Consider the following 21,180-nt stretch of genomic DNA (forward strand, 5'->3'; position numbering starts at 1 on the left):
AAAAAAATTCTCAAATGTCGATCAACTCTACCTCCTTGGTCGACCTATTTTGTCGACGCTATGTTATTGGCCAAGGGAACTCGTCAACTTCATCTTTGAATACGGAATCGTAATGATAATAATGACAATCGAAATTAAAATAGTTATGATAATACTTCTACTAATACATATATCAATAACAATAATAATAATGATAATAATTATATTAATAATGATTATCATAACGATAATAATAACAATAATCATAATAATCATAATAACAATATTAAAAATGATAATAAAAAAAATATATAATAACAAAGATGACAACATTAACAAAAAACATTACTAGTAACAATAAAGATAAGAAAAAAATAACTTCGAAAATGATGAAAAATTTTTCATTCATATTAATCATTAAAAAAACACAATAGTAATGTTCATTTTAATAGCACTGGTATCCACCACGTTAGTTTCAATCACCCCCCCCCCCCCCCCAGTCACCTAGTCACCATTAATCTACAAGTCATTTTTTCAGTTGTCCCCTCTGTATTCCGTAGCCCTCTGAACCGTTAGAGTATCGACCAATCGGGTAGATTCACCTGGGTCGAGGGGAAGTTTCCGGGGGGGGGAATCGAATTATAACATGATACCTATGCGCCGCGTCAACTCGAAAATAGGGGGCTCTGGAACTAAATTTTGGTGTTAGTGAGGGTCTCCGGAGTGGCTCTTGGATCAACGATTGCTAATAATGCAATGCTCTGAAAACGGGGGTGTCCGGAACTCTTTAGATCGAAGGCGACGTAAAAAAAAGGCGCGCGTGTCTTGCTGGCTTAATATCGGGACGGTGCAAGCTAGCTGTGGGCGCGGGGAGCTTCGGCGGGCCAACATAAGGGCTCCGCCCTGATCGAGCTCGCCGCTCTGACGGGCTGAAGAGGTCATGACGGGCGCTCTTTGGAGCGAGAAATTACAAATTTGAGGGTCTCCAAAACGGGGAAAAATTGGAATCTCTATGGCTGCCTGAATTGATGCTCTGGAACGGAAATTTAGGCTAAAAAAGAGGGTCCCAACCGCTGCACATATTCGTATCATACATGATACATTTATTCTGAGTACCCCTCCCCCAGGGGATGGGGGAACTTAAACAAAAATTAATAGAGGTCTCATCTTTTGATATGAAGAAAACCAAATAACGTATCTGCATAAACATGTCCATGACGGGATAAGCAGCCAAGCGATACTTACCTATTCTACACAGGACGCTTGGTTTGCACTCGTTGCTGCCTATTGAAATGAGATCGAGAGTCACTGTGTTCAAGTACAGCGAAATAAAGATTGAAAATGGTGCTGCCTTGCCATGCCTATAAGAGGCTTTTCTACACGAATGCCCGACTGACCATTGAAACTATTAGTCATTTGCAATAGTGCTCAGATTGCATGTGCTATCAGTGTTCTAAAGGCTCGCCATTTTACACCGTCAGAAGCGGCCAACAATTATCAAGGAAAGACATGATCCAAGTCCATAGACGAAATAAAGAGAAGAGCACTACGAAAGGTAAGGTATTTACTACAATCCCAGGGGGGGGGGGGGCACTTCCATTGACGAGTGGATACCATGCGCGACCATGGGGTCTCGAAAAGCACCCTAAACACGTAGTTTCCATATTCTAAAAATGCACCCCTTAACAAGCATTGGCGTAATGGCAGAGGTAAAAATGGCAGAGGTAATAATGGCAAAGGTAAAAATGGCAGAGGTAAAAACGGCAGAGGTAATAATGGCAGAGGTAATAATGGCATAGGTAAAAAATGGCAGAGGTAATAATGGCAGAGGTAAAAATGGCAGAGGTAATAATGGCAGAGGCAAAAAATGACAGAGGTAAAGATGCTAAATCAGCAAGGAAAAGATTGAGCCTTTTCAGTTAATATCAGTCATAATTATTGACCTTGAATGGACTCCTATCGACAAAATGAGTATAATGAACTGATGAGATATTATTTGGATTTTTAAAATCATTTTAGGTCTATACTTTATCGTTGATATGATTAAACTCAAACATTTGCATGCCAAAATGATTTCAATTAGTGAGTGATGAAAGGATATATAGGCTTGGCCAGTTCGTATAGTAGAATAGCACTTCATCACATACATACCAAACGAATTGTAATGTAAACACTAATGTGCGCTACCATAAACACACTGAAATAGACGAGTTCGGGATTTCTTTGAACCACTTGCATAACTTGGATAACAGAAAAACAACAAAACGTTCTGTAATAAAAGTAATTTTTCATATTTCAACATCATAATGGATCCGAATAGATATTGATATAGTTCAATGTAAATGATATAATAATAGCAACTAGTGTTCATTTTTTTTTCAGAGTAATACCTCATTGCAGCTAGTCCAAGTGAATATCAGGTTCATTAACTTGTTTCTATGGTAACGGTTACCGCATGAATGTTGAAATGTATAGCGAATCAGGGATTTAAATTTATAGGCGTTTCTTAGGTACCATTCTATCGACCTGTTTTGAAGGGGACATTCACCCTGACAAATGGTTTACTGTGAAAATAGCAGAAAAAATATATTGGTGAAGGTTTGCGGAAAACCCATCAAAGATTATGAAAGTTATTAGAAGTTTGAGTTTTTGATCTGTGACGTCATATGCTAGTAACTACCCCGTATTTTAAGCACCAAAATGTCTACTTTTCATTTTTCTTCATCAGTGGTTCATGATTGCTAATAAAAAAAATCTTTCAGGAGTGGATGTGAAATTATTTGTATGGTAATATACTTAAGGTACAATTAAAACCATTTTCATTTTTTTAGAAAATGACATTTCATTGATATTTTTAATTACACCAAATACGGGGAAAACTGCTCGCAAATGACGTCCCCATTAACGTAAAATTTTAGTAGCTTTTTAAATCTTTGATGGATTCCCTAAAACCCTCACCAATATAATTTTAATAAACTTTATGTCAGTGTGAATTTCCCCTTTAATGAATTAAGTACAATATTTGGGATTCAAAGTGTTCTTCAAATTTGAATATTAGAAGAGCGATTTTACTTAAGAATGTCGTGCATGTAAGTCCAGGAAAAAATAAGAAATACCAACTCAAGTGTTATCATTTTTACCTCAGCCATTTTTACCTCTGCCAGTATTACCTCTGCCATTATTACCGCTGCTTTTTATTTCTCTGCCATTTTTACCTTTGCCATTTTTACCTCTGCCATTTTTACCTCTGCCATTTTCACCTTTGCCATTTTTACCTCTGCCATTTTTACCTCTGCCGTTTTTACCTTTGCCATTTTTACACCGAGCCGCAATTCTACGGTACAAGTAAAAAAGAGGAAAGCACTGTATAAGTGATTTCCTTGAGGAAATGCAGTTTCTCTAAGTTTACATGCAACATACATTAATAAATCAAAAGTCACTGGACAGTGCCACAGATGGGAGGGGACTTCAGTCCTACACATATTTTTTTTTCAATAAACATGTACAAAAAACGGAAAAAATATCTGATTGTGATTATTTTCTACTCGGTCAGAACCCCCCCCCCCCCCCTTTAAAACCCGGCCAGTCTGGATGTAAACATACATTACTCACACATAACTACGCTTTTTTCATAAATAGGTGCATGTGAAAGTATGCAAAATGCATTCAAACCATGACAATGTTTATTCATACCCCTTTTCACCCTTTCTTTTTCTTTCTTTTTTTTTACTGCGAAACCATTCTTTTAATGCAACCCTTTGAGACCCGTCTTTCCTTTATTCAATATTTGGTCTTTTTAATTTCTTTCCTTTTCTTCCTCCATTGTTTATATGCATCCATACTTGCTGTCAGGGTTCCTTTTTAATATGATTTCATAATCAATTTCATTTTCATACTTGCACCCTAAAATAGCTTTCATATTTTGATGTCGCTTAATGTTACTTATAATATAAAACATGCTCAAGGATTATAGCACTGAAATTTTGAGGCATATCTTAACCTTGGTCACGTATATGGAGAAGCCATGAAAAATGCTATTTATTTCAAAGGGAATGCTTTGCCAAGCGTTCCGAGGCTTTTACTCGTGCACGTATAATATTTTTTTTATTTATTTTTTAAAAAATCTTTCAACAGGATAAAACATTAATCAGCTCGTAGGCTGTATCAAATAATGGTCCTGCATAAAGAGAGAAATGCACACATTAAAAGGAAAGATTACAAATAGTTAGGAATACATGTTATTATTTACAGCAAAACTAAAATACAAATAATGCTAAAAGTGAAACATAAGAAAAAAAGAACAAATAGCAAGATTTATCTCATAGTAAGTTAAATAAGTGAAGGAAAAAGAAAGAGGTTTTATACATCGATATGAAATCATGTTAAAACAGGAATAGGCCTCATTTGAAAGAATTGTATCAATATTAATACTAATATGAAATCATAATAATCGATAATAATTAGATGTGTATTATTGGGTAATCATGCTAATAATAATAATACTAGAAGTATTCTATAGAACACTTTAAACATTTTTATTGATTTAAGCGAAATTTCTTGGAATGATATTTGAAGCTTGCAACAGAAATGGCATTCTGGATATCTCCCGGGAGTTTATTCCAAGTTAGTGCTCCGGCATATTTAAAGGATTGTTTGAATAGGGATATGTTAGGTTTGGGTAATACTACATTAAGTGAATTTGCATTCCTAGTGTTCATGCCATGGCGATCGAAGTAGATTTCAATAAGCCAGTTCGTAGTTCCTTTTTGCGCATGATCAAAAGATTCTACGCATGATCGGAGGAAGGTCATTTGTACTGAAGTGACATGATGGTTTAAAATCTAATGAGATAAGCACCAACTTTGATGTCTTGATTATTCATATTTTCTTTTGAATTGTGGTTTTCATTTACATCCACGAACGACTGGTTTTCACAGTTTGCCAAGTACATTGTGCAACATGCTATGATCATGATATGCATTCAAAGTACGAATGCAACAAATACCTTCATAAAGTGTTCATTGGTGTGCTATTCTAGTCACCTGGTCTATTCAATTTCTTCATCCTGCTATGTAAGGCAAGCTTACGTAATATTTTGCTTTGAAATCTGCCTATCATAATGAAAGAAATGAAAGGTCATTTGACCGAAAATTGTCCATGAGTAACTACGAACTGGTCTATTTCTTTTGATAAGCGGGAAGGGGCGACGCCCCTTATTCACTTTTACATGAGAATAGCCAGAAAATAATCCCGACGTTGGCCAATAGTTTGCCAGGAGAGTGATTTATCAATGTATTCCCGCTCGCATTTTGATAGTCAGAAATTCCAGTTACATATCTAGCAGCTCTTTTTGCAATCCATTTAGTGGCAATTTGTAGGCTGCTGGACAGTTGCCCTAAACAGAGATTGCATAGTCTATACAGGGCTGAATTATGCATTTATACAGGATATTTATTACATGTGAACTCAAGATTTTACTCAACTTGCCTAAAGAGATTTTTTTTTGTATTAAGTATTTTTTATTGACAACTTCAATTCATATACAAAATAAAATATATATAACAAATAAAAGTTTGATGTCTTTACAAATGGATAAATACCTTGACAACTTATAAATTTAACATCATTTTTTTTTTCTTGAATGTTACAATAAAACACAATGTCAGACATCTTCTAATACATAATTATAAATAACATTGATAATAATAATATGCATTAAGAATAAACTTCTACAATAAATTCAATATATTTAATTTTTTCAGTGTCAAATAACATAAAAAAGAGATTTTCCAAATACACAAAAATAAATCATTAATAAAACCTAAACGAATTGAAGCCATCAGCATATTTTTTTAAACCCATCGCCTCGGCCTCTTCACTCAAATAAAATCAATCTCTACAACAAACTCAGCCCTGGACCCTACCCCCCCCCCCCCCACCCTCCCTAAAACAGCCCCATCCCTATCCGGTGGAGAACTGGCTCTGGGCTCCAATAAATGGTCTAATATTTACGTTTTCCAATTTAGAGAAATGGATTGTAAGAGTCCCACTCTTTGTTGCTAAATTCTATTCTTCTCTTTGATCCCCCTAATACTATTTTTTATTTCATTCAATGAAGGAGGTTTTTTTAATTCTCGATTTTTGTAAATAAGATATTTAACTAAAATCAAGACATGATTAATTAATTGATATTTACCTTTACTTTTCTCCTGCTTCCCGAAAAGAATTTCCTGCCAACTAAATTTATTTATTTCAAAATTTAAACTTCTTGCACACAGATCCCAAAGTGATTTTGAAAATTCACAAGTAGAAAATAGATGTTCATACGTTTCTTCTTCCTTTTCACAAAATGAGCATAAATTGGTCGAAACAAGACCAAAACGGAAAAGGTAGTGGTTAGTGTATATAATATTATGCAAGAGTTTATACTGAAACTCCCTTAATCGACTATTCAGTGTGCAATATCTTAGTCTTAAAAATATACTTTCTATTTCCTTATTGGTAAGATCATTATTTGTTCTAATTTTGTCGAAAATAGAAGGTTTAATTTCATTTTTGTTCAACAGCTGTTCGTATATTTCTTTTGATTTTAAAATCATTAAATTACTTGTTTTCTTACCCAAATTGAAATCGATTCCAGAGTTATGTTTCAATTCTTTTAAAATTTCTAGACATTCTTTGTTACTTATTAACCCTTCACAAAGTTCTCGAGATGTCTCCGCCAATTTAGGTAATCCTTGAAAAAATTCATCAAAGAGGTTATCCAAACACACGCACTTTACTTTATTATACAACCTACTGTAAAATTTCCCAATTTCTTCACTTATTCTTTTTTCATCACAACAGATGTTTCCATCTGTGGTTTTAATTTTTTCAATTGTGGTTTTTCTTTTATTACTTTGCATCAACTGGTTGAAATAACGCGAGTCTCTTTCACCACATTCATACCAGGAGGCACGAGATCGAATCGTAACACCTTCATTAACATAACTATAAATTTCCCTTAATTTCTCTTTTGTATTTTCTAGTTTTTCTAAAGTATTTGCATCAGTACGATCTTTCAATTGTTCTTCTAAATACTGTATTTCTCTTTCTAAATCCGTTTTCATTATCCTTCTTTTATCAGCCAATTTTTTCGAAAATTTTTGTGTAAAACTTCGAATTTTCATTTTTAGAAAATCCCATAACAACCTCTTATCTTTTATTTCAGATTGCAATTCATTTCTCAATTCACGAATTTCTTTCTTTAATTCTTTAACATAATTTTCATTTTCACATAAGCTATTATTAAATTTCCAATATGACCTCTTCCTTCCATTAACTTTATTTTTTGTTTTGTCGAATAAGTGTACAAAAATTTAATGATGATCAGGGGCCACAGATGGAATTATATCGCACTTTATAACCATTTCCTCTAAACATTCAGAAATTATCCAGTAATCAAGTCTGCTTTGCATGAAGGGGTTCTTTTGGATGTATGTAAATTGTCTTTTCAGGGGATGTCTACATCTCCAAACGTCAAAATATTTAAAGTCTTCCATAAATTTTCCAAAGTCTCGATTGAATCTATTTGAAATCCTATTTAGAGATTGTCCGTTATAATCTAAATTATTGTCCCTAATCATGTTAAAATCACCACCTATTATAACAGGGTATTTATCTTTATTCAACTTAGCAAGGGTATTTCGTATTTTTTAAGAAATTGCAATTGTTCATTTTCAAAATTTCTTGTAGGAAAATATTCATTTCCTAAAATCAACCTAACCCCTTGAAACTTACAATCTATAAATATAAATCTACCCTCATTGTCTCTTAAGACTTGTAAAATCTCCATATCTACCGTTGGCGCAATTAAAACTAATACACCCTTGCTATGAGCTGAACCATGACTAAAATAACTGGTGCCGAATCCCATCTATCCTCACATTCCCTAGTACTAAAGGTTTCTTGAAAAAAGACAATATCGGCCCCTTTATCTTTACGCCAAAAAAGATATACGGTCTCTTTTATCACTATCTCTAATTCCTTTCATATTGAGGGAGATCAATTAACAACTAATCTGGAGACTCATAAAAAATCAGATACAAAACAAATAGCCTAACACCGGAGCCAATCCCCCACCCAAGGGGATCCCATAAATTAGAGCCCCCGTCCCCTCCCATCCCAGACCCCCCAAAAACCCAGGGTTACTCCGAAGAGTAAGCTTCATGCTATGAGCAAGAGGCAAAGGGGGAACGTCCATGACTATCGTAGGCAAAACCCTCCCCTCCGACAATGAAAGAAGAAAAATAAAAAAAATAAAAGTGATCTAACAAGCACTCTAAATTACAGGGATCCAAACAAATTCGGACGGACTACAACCCCGGACCAAACAAAATCAGGTCCCCACCCCAAACAAATACTATACGAGTACAAGAACCAGAATTTAAATCACAAACAACTCAGACCAATCCCCAACAGGTCTATAGAAGTTTAACAACCCCAAATAAGGTGTATCTGCTCTATTATCGCCATTATACAGAGCTATTAGAATTATCATGAGCACGAATCAAGAAGGCAACTGATTTCTTCTAGCCACCAATATGTGTCACTCATTTAAAATTCTATAACCTACCTATATTAAACCAGAAAAGAACAATGTAAGCATACAAACAACCATAGCAATCTATTTACATAATTCTCTTAAATATACATTCCACTTCAGGGTTTCGTCTATCACAATGCCTAATGTTATGTTGGGATCTAAGAACCCTTATTCATTAATTTAATCCAAGCCAATAAAACTCTTATTGTTAATAGTTCAAACAACCCCTAATCGGAGAACAAAGCACTGCCTTCCCCTTCCCAATAATTATTGCTTATAGACTTTACCTGTTCAACCACGTCATTATTAATGAACATATTCAAAGTATCGGATGATCTTGATTTAATTAGTATTGTTTTGGTTTTGCTTGTATTAATGCGTAATCGATAATCTTAGCTATCGGTACATATTATTTGGATGACTGTTTTAATTTTCGTATAATTTTGAACTGCCTTTGTGCTATTACAAAAACAAATCTTCACATTTGATTGTGATAGAGGCTCCAATCTTAACCACTTTTGTGCTGCGACAAGTAATCTATACCATATTGTGAGTTAGATTGTGCGGGCATACTTTCAATAACATAACATGTGCAGATGTGCATTCATTGATTTAATTTTCTCTCGTTAATTTTTTCTCAACGCGGCCTATATAATGCTGCGACCTCGATTAGATTCATTTCATGTAGATTTAGAATTACTCACTTGGATGAGATTTGATTCAGGTCAAGGTGAGATATAAACCAAGAGAGAAATTCTATGAATCTATTCTATGAATCCTTATCATGATTGCATATTTCATTCACCTAACCATGAAAAATGCTGGTTTTCGATGTATAACGTTGCATTGTTGGCATGATAATGGTACAGAGCTTGTAATCACAAAGGCATATCAACCCCAAACTGGTCTGAAAAATATGTCATTCGGTCTTACGTTAGTACACATTAGTCAGTCTGTCAGTATTAAATCAGTATAATCTTGGGTGATATTATTTTAGCATTTTCATCATCATTATCATTATCGAAATCCCAGTCGCAGTAATAGTAGTATTTAGTAGTTGTAGTACTATTAGTAGTAGTAGTCATGGTGGTAGTAATAGTAGTAGTAGTAGCAGTAGTAGTAGTAGTAGTAGTAGTAGTAGTATAAATAGTAGTAGTAGTAGTAGTAGTAGTAGTAGTCATGGTAGTAGTAGTAGTAGTGGTGGTGGTAGTAGTATAGTAGTACAAGTAGTAGTGCAGTCATAATAGAATCTCTTTTTATTTAAACAAAAAATATGAATCAAGCCCACTCTTGGGTCATCTCGCGCCCATTTCCCTTATGAAAATCGACCTACTGCCGTTTCTGTCCTTGTTTGTCCGCCGATAGTCACCCCCTCAACATACTCTGTCCCTGAACGACAGACTCTGTCTGTTTTTGCAACAGACTCTGTAATTCGATTTTTGCTGTAAAATCAAGCACCCTTGTATATTGTGACAACAATCTAAAAGGTAGGCTGTCATTTTTAGTCAGGCCTCTTATTTAAGCGACTATATTGGTGAAAACTTCACTTTGCCTTGGTTCATACTTTCTTTTCTGGCGGAAATTAATTTTTAATATGAGGAATGTTGCTTAGCAGCTTCTTCCTCTTGTTTATTTCATAACCAAGCGATTCACGTTTATTTCAATCGGGCGGAAATATTCTAAGAATTTGGAATGTTATATCATTAAAGGAAAAGTCCACCCCAACAGAAAGTTGATTTGAATAAAAAGAGAAAAATCCAACCAGCCTAACACTGAAAATTTCATCAAAATCGGATGTAAAATAAGAAAGTTATGACATTTTAAAGTTTCGCTTAATTTCACAAAACAGTTATATGCACATCCTGGCTGGTATGCAAATGAGGAGACTATGACGTCATCCACTCACTGTTTCTTTTTGTATTTTATTATATGAAATATGAAATATCATAATTTTCTCCTCATTTTCAAGTGATACAACGATTAATTCCTCCCTGAACATGTGGAATTAGCATTGTTTAATACTATATGGTTCAGTCAAGTTTGTCCTTATTGTCAAATCTATAAAAAAAATGCAATATTGTATTAATTCAAACAATAAAAAACAAAAGAAATAGTGAGTGGTGGACATTATCGACTGACTCACCTAGTTGTGCATATCACTGTTTTGTGAAAAATACTAGGCGAAACTTTAACATGTCATAACTTTCTTATTTAAATCCGATTTTGATGAAATTTTCAACACTATGCTACATGTAGTTAGATTTTTCTCTATTTATTCAAGTCAGCATATTCCTGGGGTGAACTTCACCTTAAAAAAAATGAATAAAGCAGTCGCGAGAAATGAACGAATAGGGAATCAAAGAGATAAAAAAAGGTCATCCTTAGTCATTTTTTATCCAATAAGTGTGAGAGGGCAAATTGACTAAAGCTACAGAAAGCCTTTCAGTTAGATTATTTCTTTACATGCAATCATTTTAAAAATATTTCATTTCTCATTTTGATAGGAAACTTGATCACTCAGCCGACCTGACGGTGTAGACATCAATTATGTCGGTGGACTCTATTCTCGGAATCATTTTACACGTTCCGTTTCCTTGGAATATCAATTCTTGACCGATCGACGTGAGATTCACAGACCGGGAGGAAATGGCATCGGAGAACTGCAGACAGTTTTTCGCCAACATGATGCGAAGGAAGGCAAACCCAATGCATTCGCAGAATCAGATGTTGGAATCTCAACTTCACAAAAAACTGGGCACATTTGAGCTAACACTCCTTGGGATAGGGAGTATGGTTGGTGCAGGACTGTATGTACTCACTGGTGTCGTAGCGAAGGAGACAACAGGTCCTGCCATCATTGTATCGTATCTTCTATCAGCGGTCGTAGCTATCCTGATAGCTATGTGTTATGCCGAACTGGCAGCGAAGATTCCCCGAACCGGTTCGGCATATACCTTTATCTATATAGCTCTTGGTGAAGTTTGGGCTTTCTTCATTGGATGGAATCTGCTTCTAGAGTACGTGGTTGCGTCAGCATCTGTTGGTCGCGGAATTAGCGGATACATTGACCGTCTTTGCAATGGGACGATTTCAAACTTCACCATCGAGTATCTTATGGGTGGAGAACCCTGGCAATCTACATACTTTGCTCAGTACCCCGATCTCCTTGCAATAGCAATTGAACTATTCATTTCTATTTTTGTTATACTTGGGGTATCTATATCGTCTTGGATGAATACAATATTTCTTTCCATTAATGTAGTGGTTGTTCTCATTATTTGTGGCTTTGGGATAGCTTTCGGCAAACTCGAGAATTGGACAACCAATGGTGGCTTTGCCCCGTATGGGATAGAAGGTGTCGTAACGGGTGCTGCTACTCTGTTTTATTCATTTGTAGGGTTCGATACTATAGCTAACTGTAACGAAGAGGCGATAAACCCTAAACGGGGTATTCCCATCTCCACGATCGTTTCTGTGTCGACTGCCGCCATAATGTACATTGCAACTTCTGCGTCATTAACTCTTCTGGTTCCATATAGCGACATCGACGTGAACTCGTCGTTCCCGAATGCTCTGGCTGATCATGGTATTACTTGGGCCACGTATGCAATATCCGTTGGCGCAATTAGTGCTATGTCATCAACACTCATGGGCGCCATTATATCTATGTGCCGTTGTGTATATGCCATCGCAAACGATGGACTCTTGTTTCCTTTTCTGGCCAGAATAAACGAACGAACCAAAACACCCATCAATGCAACCCTCGTCTCTCTAATCCTCACACTTGTCATGACAATTTGTTTCTCAATGGATCAACTTGTCCATTTTCTCTCTGTTGGAACGTTAAACGCATTTGCCTTTGCCTCTGGTTCTCTAATAATACTACGCTACCAACCCACGGAGTCAGATCTATGCACCACTGAGCTTACAGATTATGCCTCAACATCTGATGAATCTCGGAACGGCTCGCAGGATTCATCAGATAACATTCCTGACGTTGATGAAGACTTACACCAACATAATGATGATAAACAAAGTCTCACACACGGTCCTACTGATCAGGCAGACCATCTAAGCAGCAACATACCCGGTACCTTGAAGGAACGATACCGGACCTTCCCTATCATCAAGCACCTCTCTAGGTTCCCTCCGGGTCGATGTGTCGTTTTCAGCCTTCTCTTCTCAGTGATCTGTGTAATATGTGCACTTGCCGTTGCAGAGTATGGCTTTAAGAGCCTCCTTAATGGGGATTGGTGGGCGATACTACTGCTACTGTTCTTCACAGTAGGGGCTGTTCTGTCTTTTCTGCTGATCACTATGCATCACCAGGAAACACCATCAGAAGAATATTTTGCTGTAAGTAAACGTATTCAGGACAACGCAACCGCCTTTTGGGCATGATTAATTTGATAGGCATAGATAAAGAGCATTTTAAATTAATTTACACTGCGACAATTTTGACCTGAATTCAGTATTCATTACTCTAAAAATGCGATTTGTTTTGTTATTCAAATGCATGCTCTTACAAGATGCAGCAAGCTTCCCCGCTTCCTAACATTACTAGGTAATTAACCTTATGCTTTAAATCTCTAAGATATCGTTAAAAGTTAACCAGTACCGCATAAACTTCCTTTAAAAGCAAAAATAGACATGCATGACATTATCCACGATGATGGGGTTGGAAACCAAACTATGGCCTGTAATCAATGGATGTTAAGATAAACCAAATGTATCAAGTGGCATAAATTACACTTTTTAAGCTCATCGGGCATTTCACGTCGTCGGGTCTAACGTTTAGCATTGTTCTCTTCTATTTAACCAGGTAAAGTTTGTTCCATTAGTTCCATATATGAGCATCTTGGCGGATATTTTTCTTCTCTTGCGTCTAGATGTCGAGGCATGGGTGCGCTACGTAATCTGGTTGGCAGTAGGTATGTCAGTCACATTAATCAAGTCAATCACGTGATTTATCACGTGAGTCGTTGATACCAACTAACCCAGCAGCCTCGGTTGCTAGTGTATTAAGATAATTTTCACATTGTAAAAATACGATGTGTAAGAATGGAGGTTAAAATATATCAATTAGAATTCACACGAGATTGAAAATGTTAAATTGAAGCACAGCATTGCATTAAGAAGGCATTTTTTTTAACGATTGCTGAACTTGTCCAGGGCACTGGGAATAATTTTTAAAGTGGGAATGCTGGTGTAAATTGCATAACCAAAAAAGTTTTCACTAACTAAATGGAGGTGAAATTGGTCCTCCAGAAACTCGAAACGAAAAAAAGGGGGAGTTTTACTACAAATTAAGGTCATTTTGGTTACAATTTTCTATTTTAAAACATCTTCAAGAATACCCGAGTGCTGCCTATGGAGAATAATAAACGAGCACCCCAATTATTATTATTTTTTTTTTTTTTTGGGAGGGGTCACAAAGGCTGAATATGTGATATAGGTATTAGAGGAATTTTCCCTTGAACCGCATACTAATTACATATAGGATGTGTTATTTCATGAAGCTTATTAACTCAAAATAATCCATGGAACCATTTGCATATACCTCCACAATTTCATAGATACTTTACTCTGCATTAATGCAAAGTATGACGAATATGGCCTCGAGTTTGAATAAATGGTAGAGCAGTTTGAGATATTTCCTCACATAGATACAAAGCATTTGGGGCGATTTTGGTGTTTTAAAAATCTAATTTCCTCCAATAAAAGTGCTGATAATGTAAAAAAAAAAAAACCCTTGAACCCCTATTTTTCAATGTTTATAGCCCTTAAGTATACTTTCCTCTACAACTTTGCAAATTTTGGTGAAATGACATGGGTTTTGAAAAGAATGCAGCATAATTATATTGTAGGAGAAAAATTTGTTACAGAAATTTCAATTTTTTTAGTTAGGATTTTGTGATCTTTTCGCATCATTTTAAAGAACTGAAGGTGCTACCAGCCTTAAAAGGGCAATTGAATAGCAATATGAACGGATTACTCATGTTAAAGATACAGTCAGGGGCGTCGATCCATTTTTCAGTTTGGTGGGCAAAATCATGAATCAACGTTCCAAAGGCGCTCGATCACACAAAACGAACAAACTCACCCCCACACACACGCATATAGGCCTATATTATATATATGCATATATATGCATATATATATATATATATATGACTCATGAGAAAGAGACACATATCTCACCAACAAATTAATGCGAGCGCGAGCTGAAATTTTTTAGTATACTGACATGAAAACATTAAAAGGGTTTAGGACTGTTTGTAGTAACTCATGAGGAGGATAGATACATATGTATCTCACTACACAGATAATGCGAGTGCCGAGAGCGAGCTGATTTTTTTTTTTTAATTCTGACCTGAAAGCTTGATACTTTTAGCATTTTGGTACCAATGATTATGATTAACAACAGATGCGAGCGCGAAGCGCGACCTGAAAGTTTTGATATTTCGATCTGGAAAAAATGACAGTTTTCAATAAAGAACTAGATATATATCCAACAAAATATTATTGTAAATCGAAGTAGGAGGTTTTTTTAGGTTTAGAACTATAAACGGGACATTCTATTCACCTATTTAATCATGAATAGTGTGGGTTTTTGCTGAACATTTTACATTTTCCGATCTGAAAAGCGGACATTTTGAGCACAATTTCAAATAAAGAACGAGTTTGTATCTCAATCTCGCTTGCTGATATCTGTGTAACATTACAATCTTATTTTATTTTTGCACATGCGGATTTATTGGGGGAAGGGGCAAAACGATATGTTTGCCCCCCCCCCCATATTTTCAATGGTGGGGCGATCGCCCCCCCCCCCAGGATCGACGCCTCTAGATACAGTTCTTAGTTATGTTGTGAAATTTGATGCAATTTACATTGATTTTGACTGAGTAATAGACGTTTAAACTCAGCGTAGTAATCACATGACGTCTATTAATATCCAAACCTAGTAAATGCGCATTTCTCGAGAACTTCAAATTGGGTTAATTTCAAAGCTCGAGAGCAAAAAAAAAATCAAACACATGAACCTACTTTATTTTTTGCATATTTGCAAATCAATATATTTTTTCTCGCCTAGTTCACTAGCGTGATACATACCTGACTCGGTCTCAAGCAGCAATTGAGACATTGTTCGGGTACCTATTGTTTCCGAGACTAAACATGCTGAAAAAACGACCTCCTACAGCACATTTTGGTAAATTGGAAATCATCACCATGTGCAATTTACCAAAATGTGACGTATCAAGCCGTCGCAATGTTACCGACCTGCAAGAGACCGTAGAAAAAAAAGGGAAGCCACACAAACATATTTGAGTATTTACTGGTTTTTCTCGAGTCTTTGGTAACGTCATGACGTGTCACCATGAGTTTCGATCGAACGATCCTTAGTGGATGCAAGCACGTCCCCTCCCTCTCTCACTCTATCTATCTCGTAAAAGGGGGCATTGTCTAGTGGTTAAGGCTCTCGTCTTTCAGTCTGAGTCTGAGGGACGTGGTTTCGAAACCCAGCCATGTTTTCCTTCAGCAAGAAATTTATCCACACTGTGCTGCACTCAAGCCAGGTGAGGTAAATGGGTACCGACAGGAAGTAATTCCTCAAAAAGCTGTGAGCCCCGGAATCGGGGACCAGAAGCGCCTTATTTTTTATATTATTTATTATATTATTTAAAGTGGAGAACTCTCTTGTCATACGATTTCCCGCGACTGATTCCCACTAATGCTATTTGTTATTATCACTTGTTATGTTTTATAGAGGTTCCTTTACTGTCATCTCTTATTCTTTTTGTATTCCTTCCATTGCAGGTGCTATTATATATTTTGCCTATGGATACAGACACAGTCATTTAGCAGATCAACGAAGACCGGGTGAAGTCCTTCGGCAACAGTTCGATTACGGGACAATGATATCTCACCAGGATTAAAAGGCCCTTTAATATTTACCGTCTTCGAAATCAGCAATACCAAGCTTTCGCAACCGGAACGGGAACGAAATCTACAACATAGTAAATATATTGAAAATGCCCGTCAAATCAAAATGACAACTGAGGGGGCTTTGTCGAAAATTGGTAAACTGAGACAGGTGATCATCGTAAATTCTGAGCTGACAAAAAACTACAAATTATGACGTTTGTCAAGATTCATAAACGACACTACTGTTTGATTCAACGACTTTCGACAAAGACTGCTTTGTCGTGAATGACTTTTGGCGAAAGATTATCTACATGTATGTCCCAGAAAGCATCTCTTCAGTGTTGCGAAAACTCCCTTATGGGGAGGAACAGAACTCGTCAAATAGACCGGTTTACTAACATATTCAAATTTTATGCATACCAGTTTAACAAAGGTTGCCTCTAACAACCGGAAAGCTTGTCCGACATAGCAACAACTAATGAATGCAAAGTGGATTCCAAGTATTGAAATACCATTGTTACAGGCTAATGGATTAACTCCTTACTAGGCCCCGAGGGAAGAAACATCCATAAATTTGACTACATTAGTAAACCGGTCTATTGAAGATATTTTCGGAATTGGACAGTGTTCAGGAGGAATTCAATATGACAAGAATGTTTTTATGTTGATCACGTGAGTCGTTGATACCAACTAACCTTCTAGCAGCCTCGGTTGCTAGGGAATTAAGATAATTTTCACATTGTAAAAATATGATGTGTAAAAATGGAGGTTAAAATATATCAATTATATAGTATTCATTGCTCCATAATGTACCTTACCAAAAGTTCATGCCTTGAAACATGAAAAGCTCGCATTCGCAACCGCAACGGAGATGGATTCTACAACATAGAAAATCTATTGAAAACTTCCTTCAAATCACAATGAACAGCTAAGAGGTCTTTTTGGCCGAAAATTGGTGAACTGGGAGATGATCGTCGTAAGATTCTGAGGTGATGAAAAATTGCAAACATCTTGTTTGTCCAGAGTCCACAAAGAAAATGCTGCATTAATTCACCAATTTTCGACAAACTTCTTTGTCATGAAGGGCTTTTGACAATAGATTTTCTGTGTTGTATACTCCGTCCCCGTCGCGATTTCGAAAACTCCCAAATGTCACAAAAAAGACAGAGTGAGTACTATTCACAGCAACCATCCCACAATTGTTGTGATTGTTAAGAAATGTAAAGAATGAAAAATTGAAAAGCCGCTTGTGGAATTTCATCATGAAAAACGCAGGTCGTTTTGGTAAGGTACCTTCAAGGGGAATTTGGTTTGATAAAATCAGAAAACAAAATAAAGATATTAGTAAAGACTTGACAAAATCAATCAAAGAAAAAAAAATTGTAGATTTTCAAAGCTTGAGTTTTGTGATGTCATAAGCAATCAGCTTCTCCGTCAATCGTCATGTGATATTACTCCAATAAAATGCATATTATGCTCCTATAAGAAGTGTGTTCATTAGGTTGTTTGTCTGCTAGGAAGAAGAACTCAAGAGTGAGATAATTATTCTATAGTAGAACATTATGATTCATTGTAAAGGACATTCGGCAAGAGCCCTTCTTTCGGGAGGGGACTTTTTAATTTCGCAGTGCGTACTTGTGTGTACGGATGTAAATGGTAAGATAATAAACGGAGATATTCCATTGAAATAATGGTTTCTATAGGAGCATGAAACACAAAGATAACCAATGAATGTTTGACATAAAATCCTCTCATTTTTCAATTTCTTTCCGGAAAAGTTTTCAATTTTTTCCCCCCAATTTTGTTTTCTCTGCGTCAAATGTATAAGGTGGTCTTAATACTTTGAAACAAAATTTATAAATTCGGCTCTCAGACCCTTGGCTTATTTGGGATTATTATTAGATAACTGGGCAAAATGAATTATCGGAATATTTCTATTCCCAGATTTCTATTTCGAACAATAAAACATACATTTTGTTATTTCCTTTCTTGATGACACACTGCTCCTTTCAGGAGCAGTGTGTCATCAAAAAAGCTTAAATTCTAGCTTTGAATTTTCACAAAACTCTCAAATACTTCTCTCTCATTTTATGTTTTAAAGAAAGCCACCATTTGCGATGAGGGTGGGTCGGGAGAACTACCTCTTCAAACTTCATGTCTGACTACAATTTGAAAATTTGCAAATATATCATTAAATAGATATGTGAGTTATAATAAGATTGTTTAAACCATACTTGCATATGTTATGAATAAACTGAAGTAAATAAGGTTGTCCAGAACCGTTTATTCACCATAGTCCTCCATTTACATGTGTGGCATTTCTTATGTGTACTCAAAAGATAATTGGAAGCAAGCACAAAAACTCATAAAATAGGTAGAAATCAGTACCTTATGATTTTAAGTTGTAATTCTTTCTAGTAGGGTTCATTGGACTACACTTATACAGTGCGTCCCACAAAAAACGAAACCGAGATCTTTTGATGAATTATCATAACTTAATCACAAATACAATAGACAAATTACCTACCATTGTAAAGCTTAGAATCTCCTCTTTCATCTATAATTACTTAGATAATTTCTCATTCACGCATGAACGAGCAAAAAAAGATTGAAGAGGGGATACCAAAAAGTCACTTGGCGTGCTGTATCTGGGTTTAAAAAAGAAAACCACATTATTAAAAAGTTCAGTATCATGCTCTTTAATATGATACCTCAATTACAGAAAATGGTCAAGACATAACAAAGTTCTGGTTATTTGAAATAAGGCTTGAATTTCAATAATTTCATAAATAAGAAATGAAACGGTTTTACAGGCTAGCGTTCAGACTCTCTCGACAATCCGTTTTGTTGACGTTCAGCCTTGCATTAAATCTTTTGTTAACCATGCAATAGCTTCTGTGGGAAACCGGTGAAAACACGTTTGTTTAATGAAATTATGAAAAATACAAGCATTGTTTTGACATGTTTGAGGGAACAGAATTTTTACTTCTTAAACATTTTCTGTGATTAAGGTATCAAATAAAAGAGCAGATATTGAACTTTTAGGCATGTGATTTTCTTTTTGAAATTCAGATACCCACGCCAAATGAGTTTTTGGTATCCTTTATTTAAATTGTTTTTGCTCACTCATGCCTGTATGAGGAATATTCTGAGTAATTTCAGATGAAAGAGGAGATTCTAAGCTTTACATTGGTATGTCATTTGTTTATTGTATTTATGATTAAGTTATGATAAATCATTGCTAAATCTCGGTTTCGTTTTCTTTTTGTGGGACGCAGTGTATTACTGGGTGTGACAGTTACCATGAATCCAACTCTAAAACGACACTTTCTAATTGTACTCTGTGCTTCAAAATTAGATTTAGACATTAGAATTTGAAGAAAACTGATTGAATCCGATGACCGGGGTAATAATATATCTGTAAAGCGCTTAGACACGTCGTTTCGATGTATTAAGCGCTATATAAAAGCGGATTATTATTATTATTAAGAAGGAGCTCTTTTGCCCTAATTATAATCTGAAATGTAAATTAATGAAACCAAACTAAAAAAAGAGAGAAAACCATGTAAACGAGTTTCTGCAAAAAAAGATACAGCCTACTCAGGTATTCAGCATATAGAATAGTGGTATTAACCTTGTTCTCTTTGTCATTTAAATCTCGTCCTGTGCAATTTAACAAAGTACATGACTATATTTGAAATACCCTCCTTCAAATTTCTGCTCCCTTGCACCACCAATCTCTCAATTGAATATAATATTAAATCCGACCTTGATTTGAACTTGGCTATGCTAGTCTATTGGGATCACACTGATGACATATAGACAATCCACCAAATACCGAACGCTATATGAAAAAAAAAACCTGTGAGAAGACTAACAATTCACTTTTAGTACGCATACTCTCACGCGTTCTATTGTTAAGAGAATAATTCAATCCTTGTTTGCTTTTCTTGAGCATACAGAAGACATAATTCATAAAAGCCAAAGTCGCTCAATGAATATTACTGGTGAAGCTGCACCGCCTTCGGGACCGCCTTGTGCCCCCCCCCCCCAACATTTTTTTTATATTTTATATCAAGTGGCGACGAAGTGAGAGAAAGATTAAGAAAAAAGGAGGAAATTATTACTTATTTTTAGTAATGTAATATCTTATTGTGTCGTGCAGCTTCATTGCTGGAAAGAGAGGAAAAGGTCACTGCTTTTTCATGTAGGTATTCCCATCCCAGATATAAAGTGCGACTCTCCCGTTTGGGATCAAGTTTTTAGAATTTGCCAACAGAGTTTGAAATTAGCGAATAAATGGTTGCTCGTAGTCATGGTAGTGGAGCAACGCTAAACAGAGTTAAAGTTATAACATTATAATCTAAAAAATGATTTAAAATGAAATTATGTAAAGGTAAAGTGTTTCCAATTAGAGGTGGACAAGGTAGGCAGGATCTTGACCTTGTCCTGGGAATCTTGCTCCGATTCAAACATGGACCCGCGGACCATGGCCCGTTTCATAAAAGGTTACAACTATGGAAACTTTGGCAACTACCATGACAACTAGGCTCTGAAATCAATCACAGTCATAGTTTGCATGGAAGTGACGATAATGGCAAAGTTACAAGAGACTTGGTTCCAAATGGGGTGGACTTTAGTATCTGACTGATACTGAATACACTCTCGGCTGCGAACAACAATACACGTAT

General features: G+C 35.8%; 1 protein-coding gene across 1 annotated transcript; it reads left to right on the forward strand.

Annotated features, from left to right (window-relative positions):
• Positions 1–814: 814 nt before the first annotated feature.
• LOC129276804 (cationic amino acid transporter 4-like) lies at positions 815–18,784 on the forward strand. The gene is made up of 4 exons (XM_064109069.1): positions 815–1,534; positions 11,068–12,919; positions 13,386–13,494; positions 16,382–18,784. The coding sequence occupies exons 2-4, from the start codon at positions 11,210–11,212 to the stop codon at positions 16,498–16,500; spliced, it is 1,938 nt and encodes a 645-aa protein (XP_063965139.1). The 5' UTR covers positions 815–1,534; positions 11,068–11,209; the 3' UTR covers positions 16,501–18,784.
• The last annotated feature ends 2,396 nt before the right edge of the window (positions 18,785–21,180 follow it).

This window comes from Lytechinus pictus, chromosome 14 (genome assembly GCF_037042905.1).
Source record: "Lytechinus pictus isolate F3 Inbred chromosome 14, Lp3.0, whole genome shotgun sequence".
Taxonomy (NCBI): domain Eukaryota; kingdom Metazoa; phylum Echinodermata; class Echinoidea; order Temnopleuroida; family Toxopneustidae; genus Lytechinus; species Lytechinus pictus.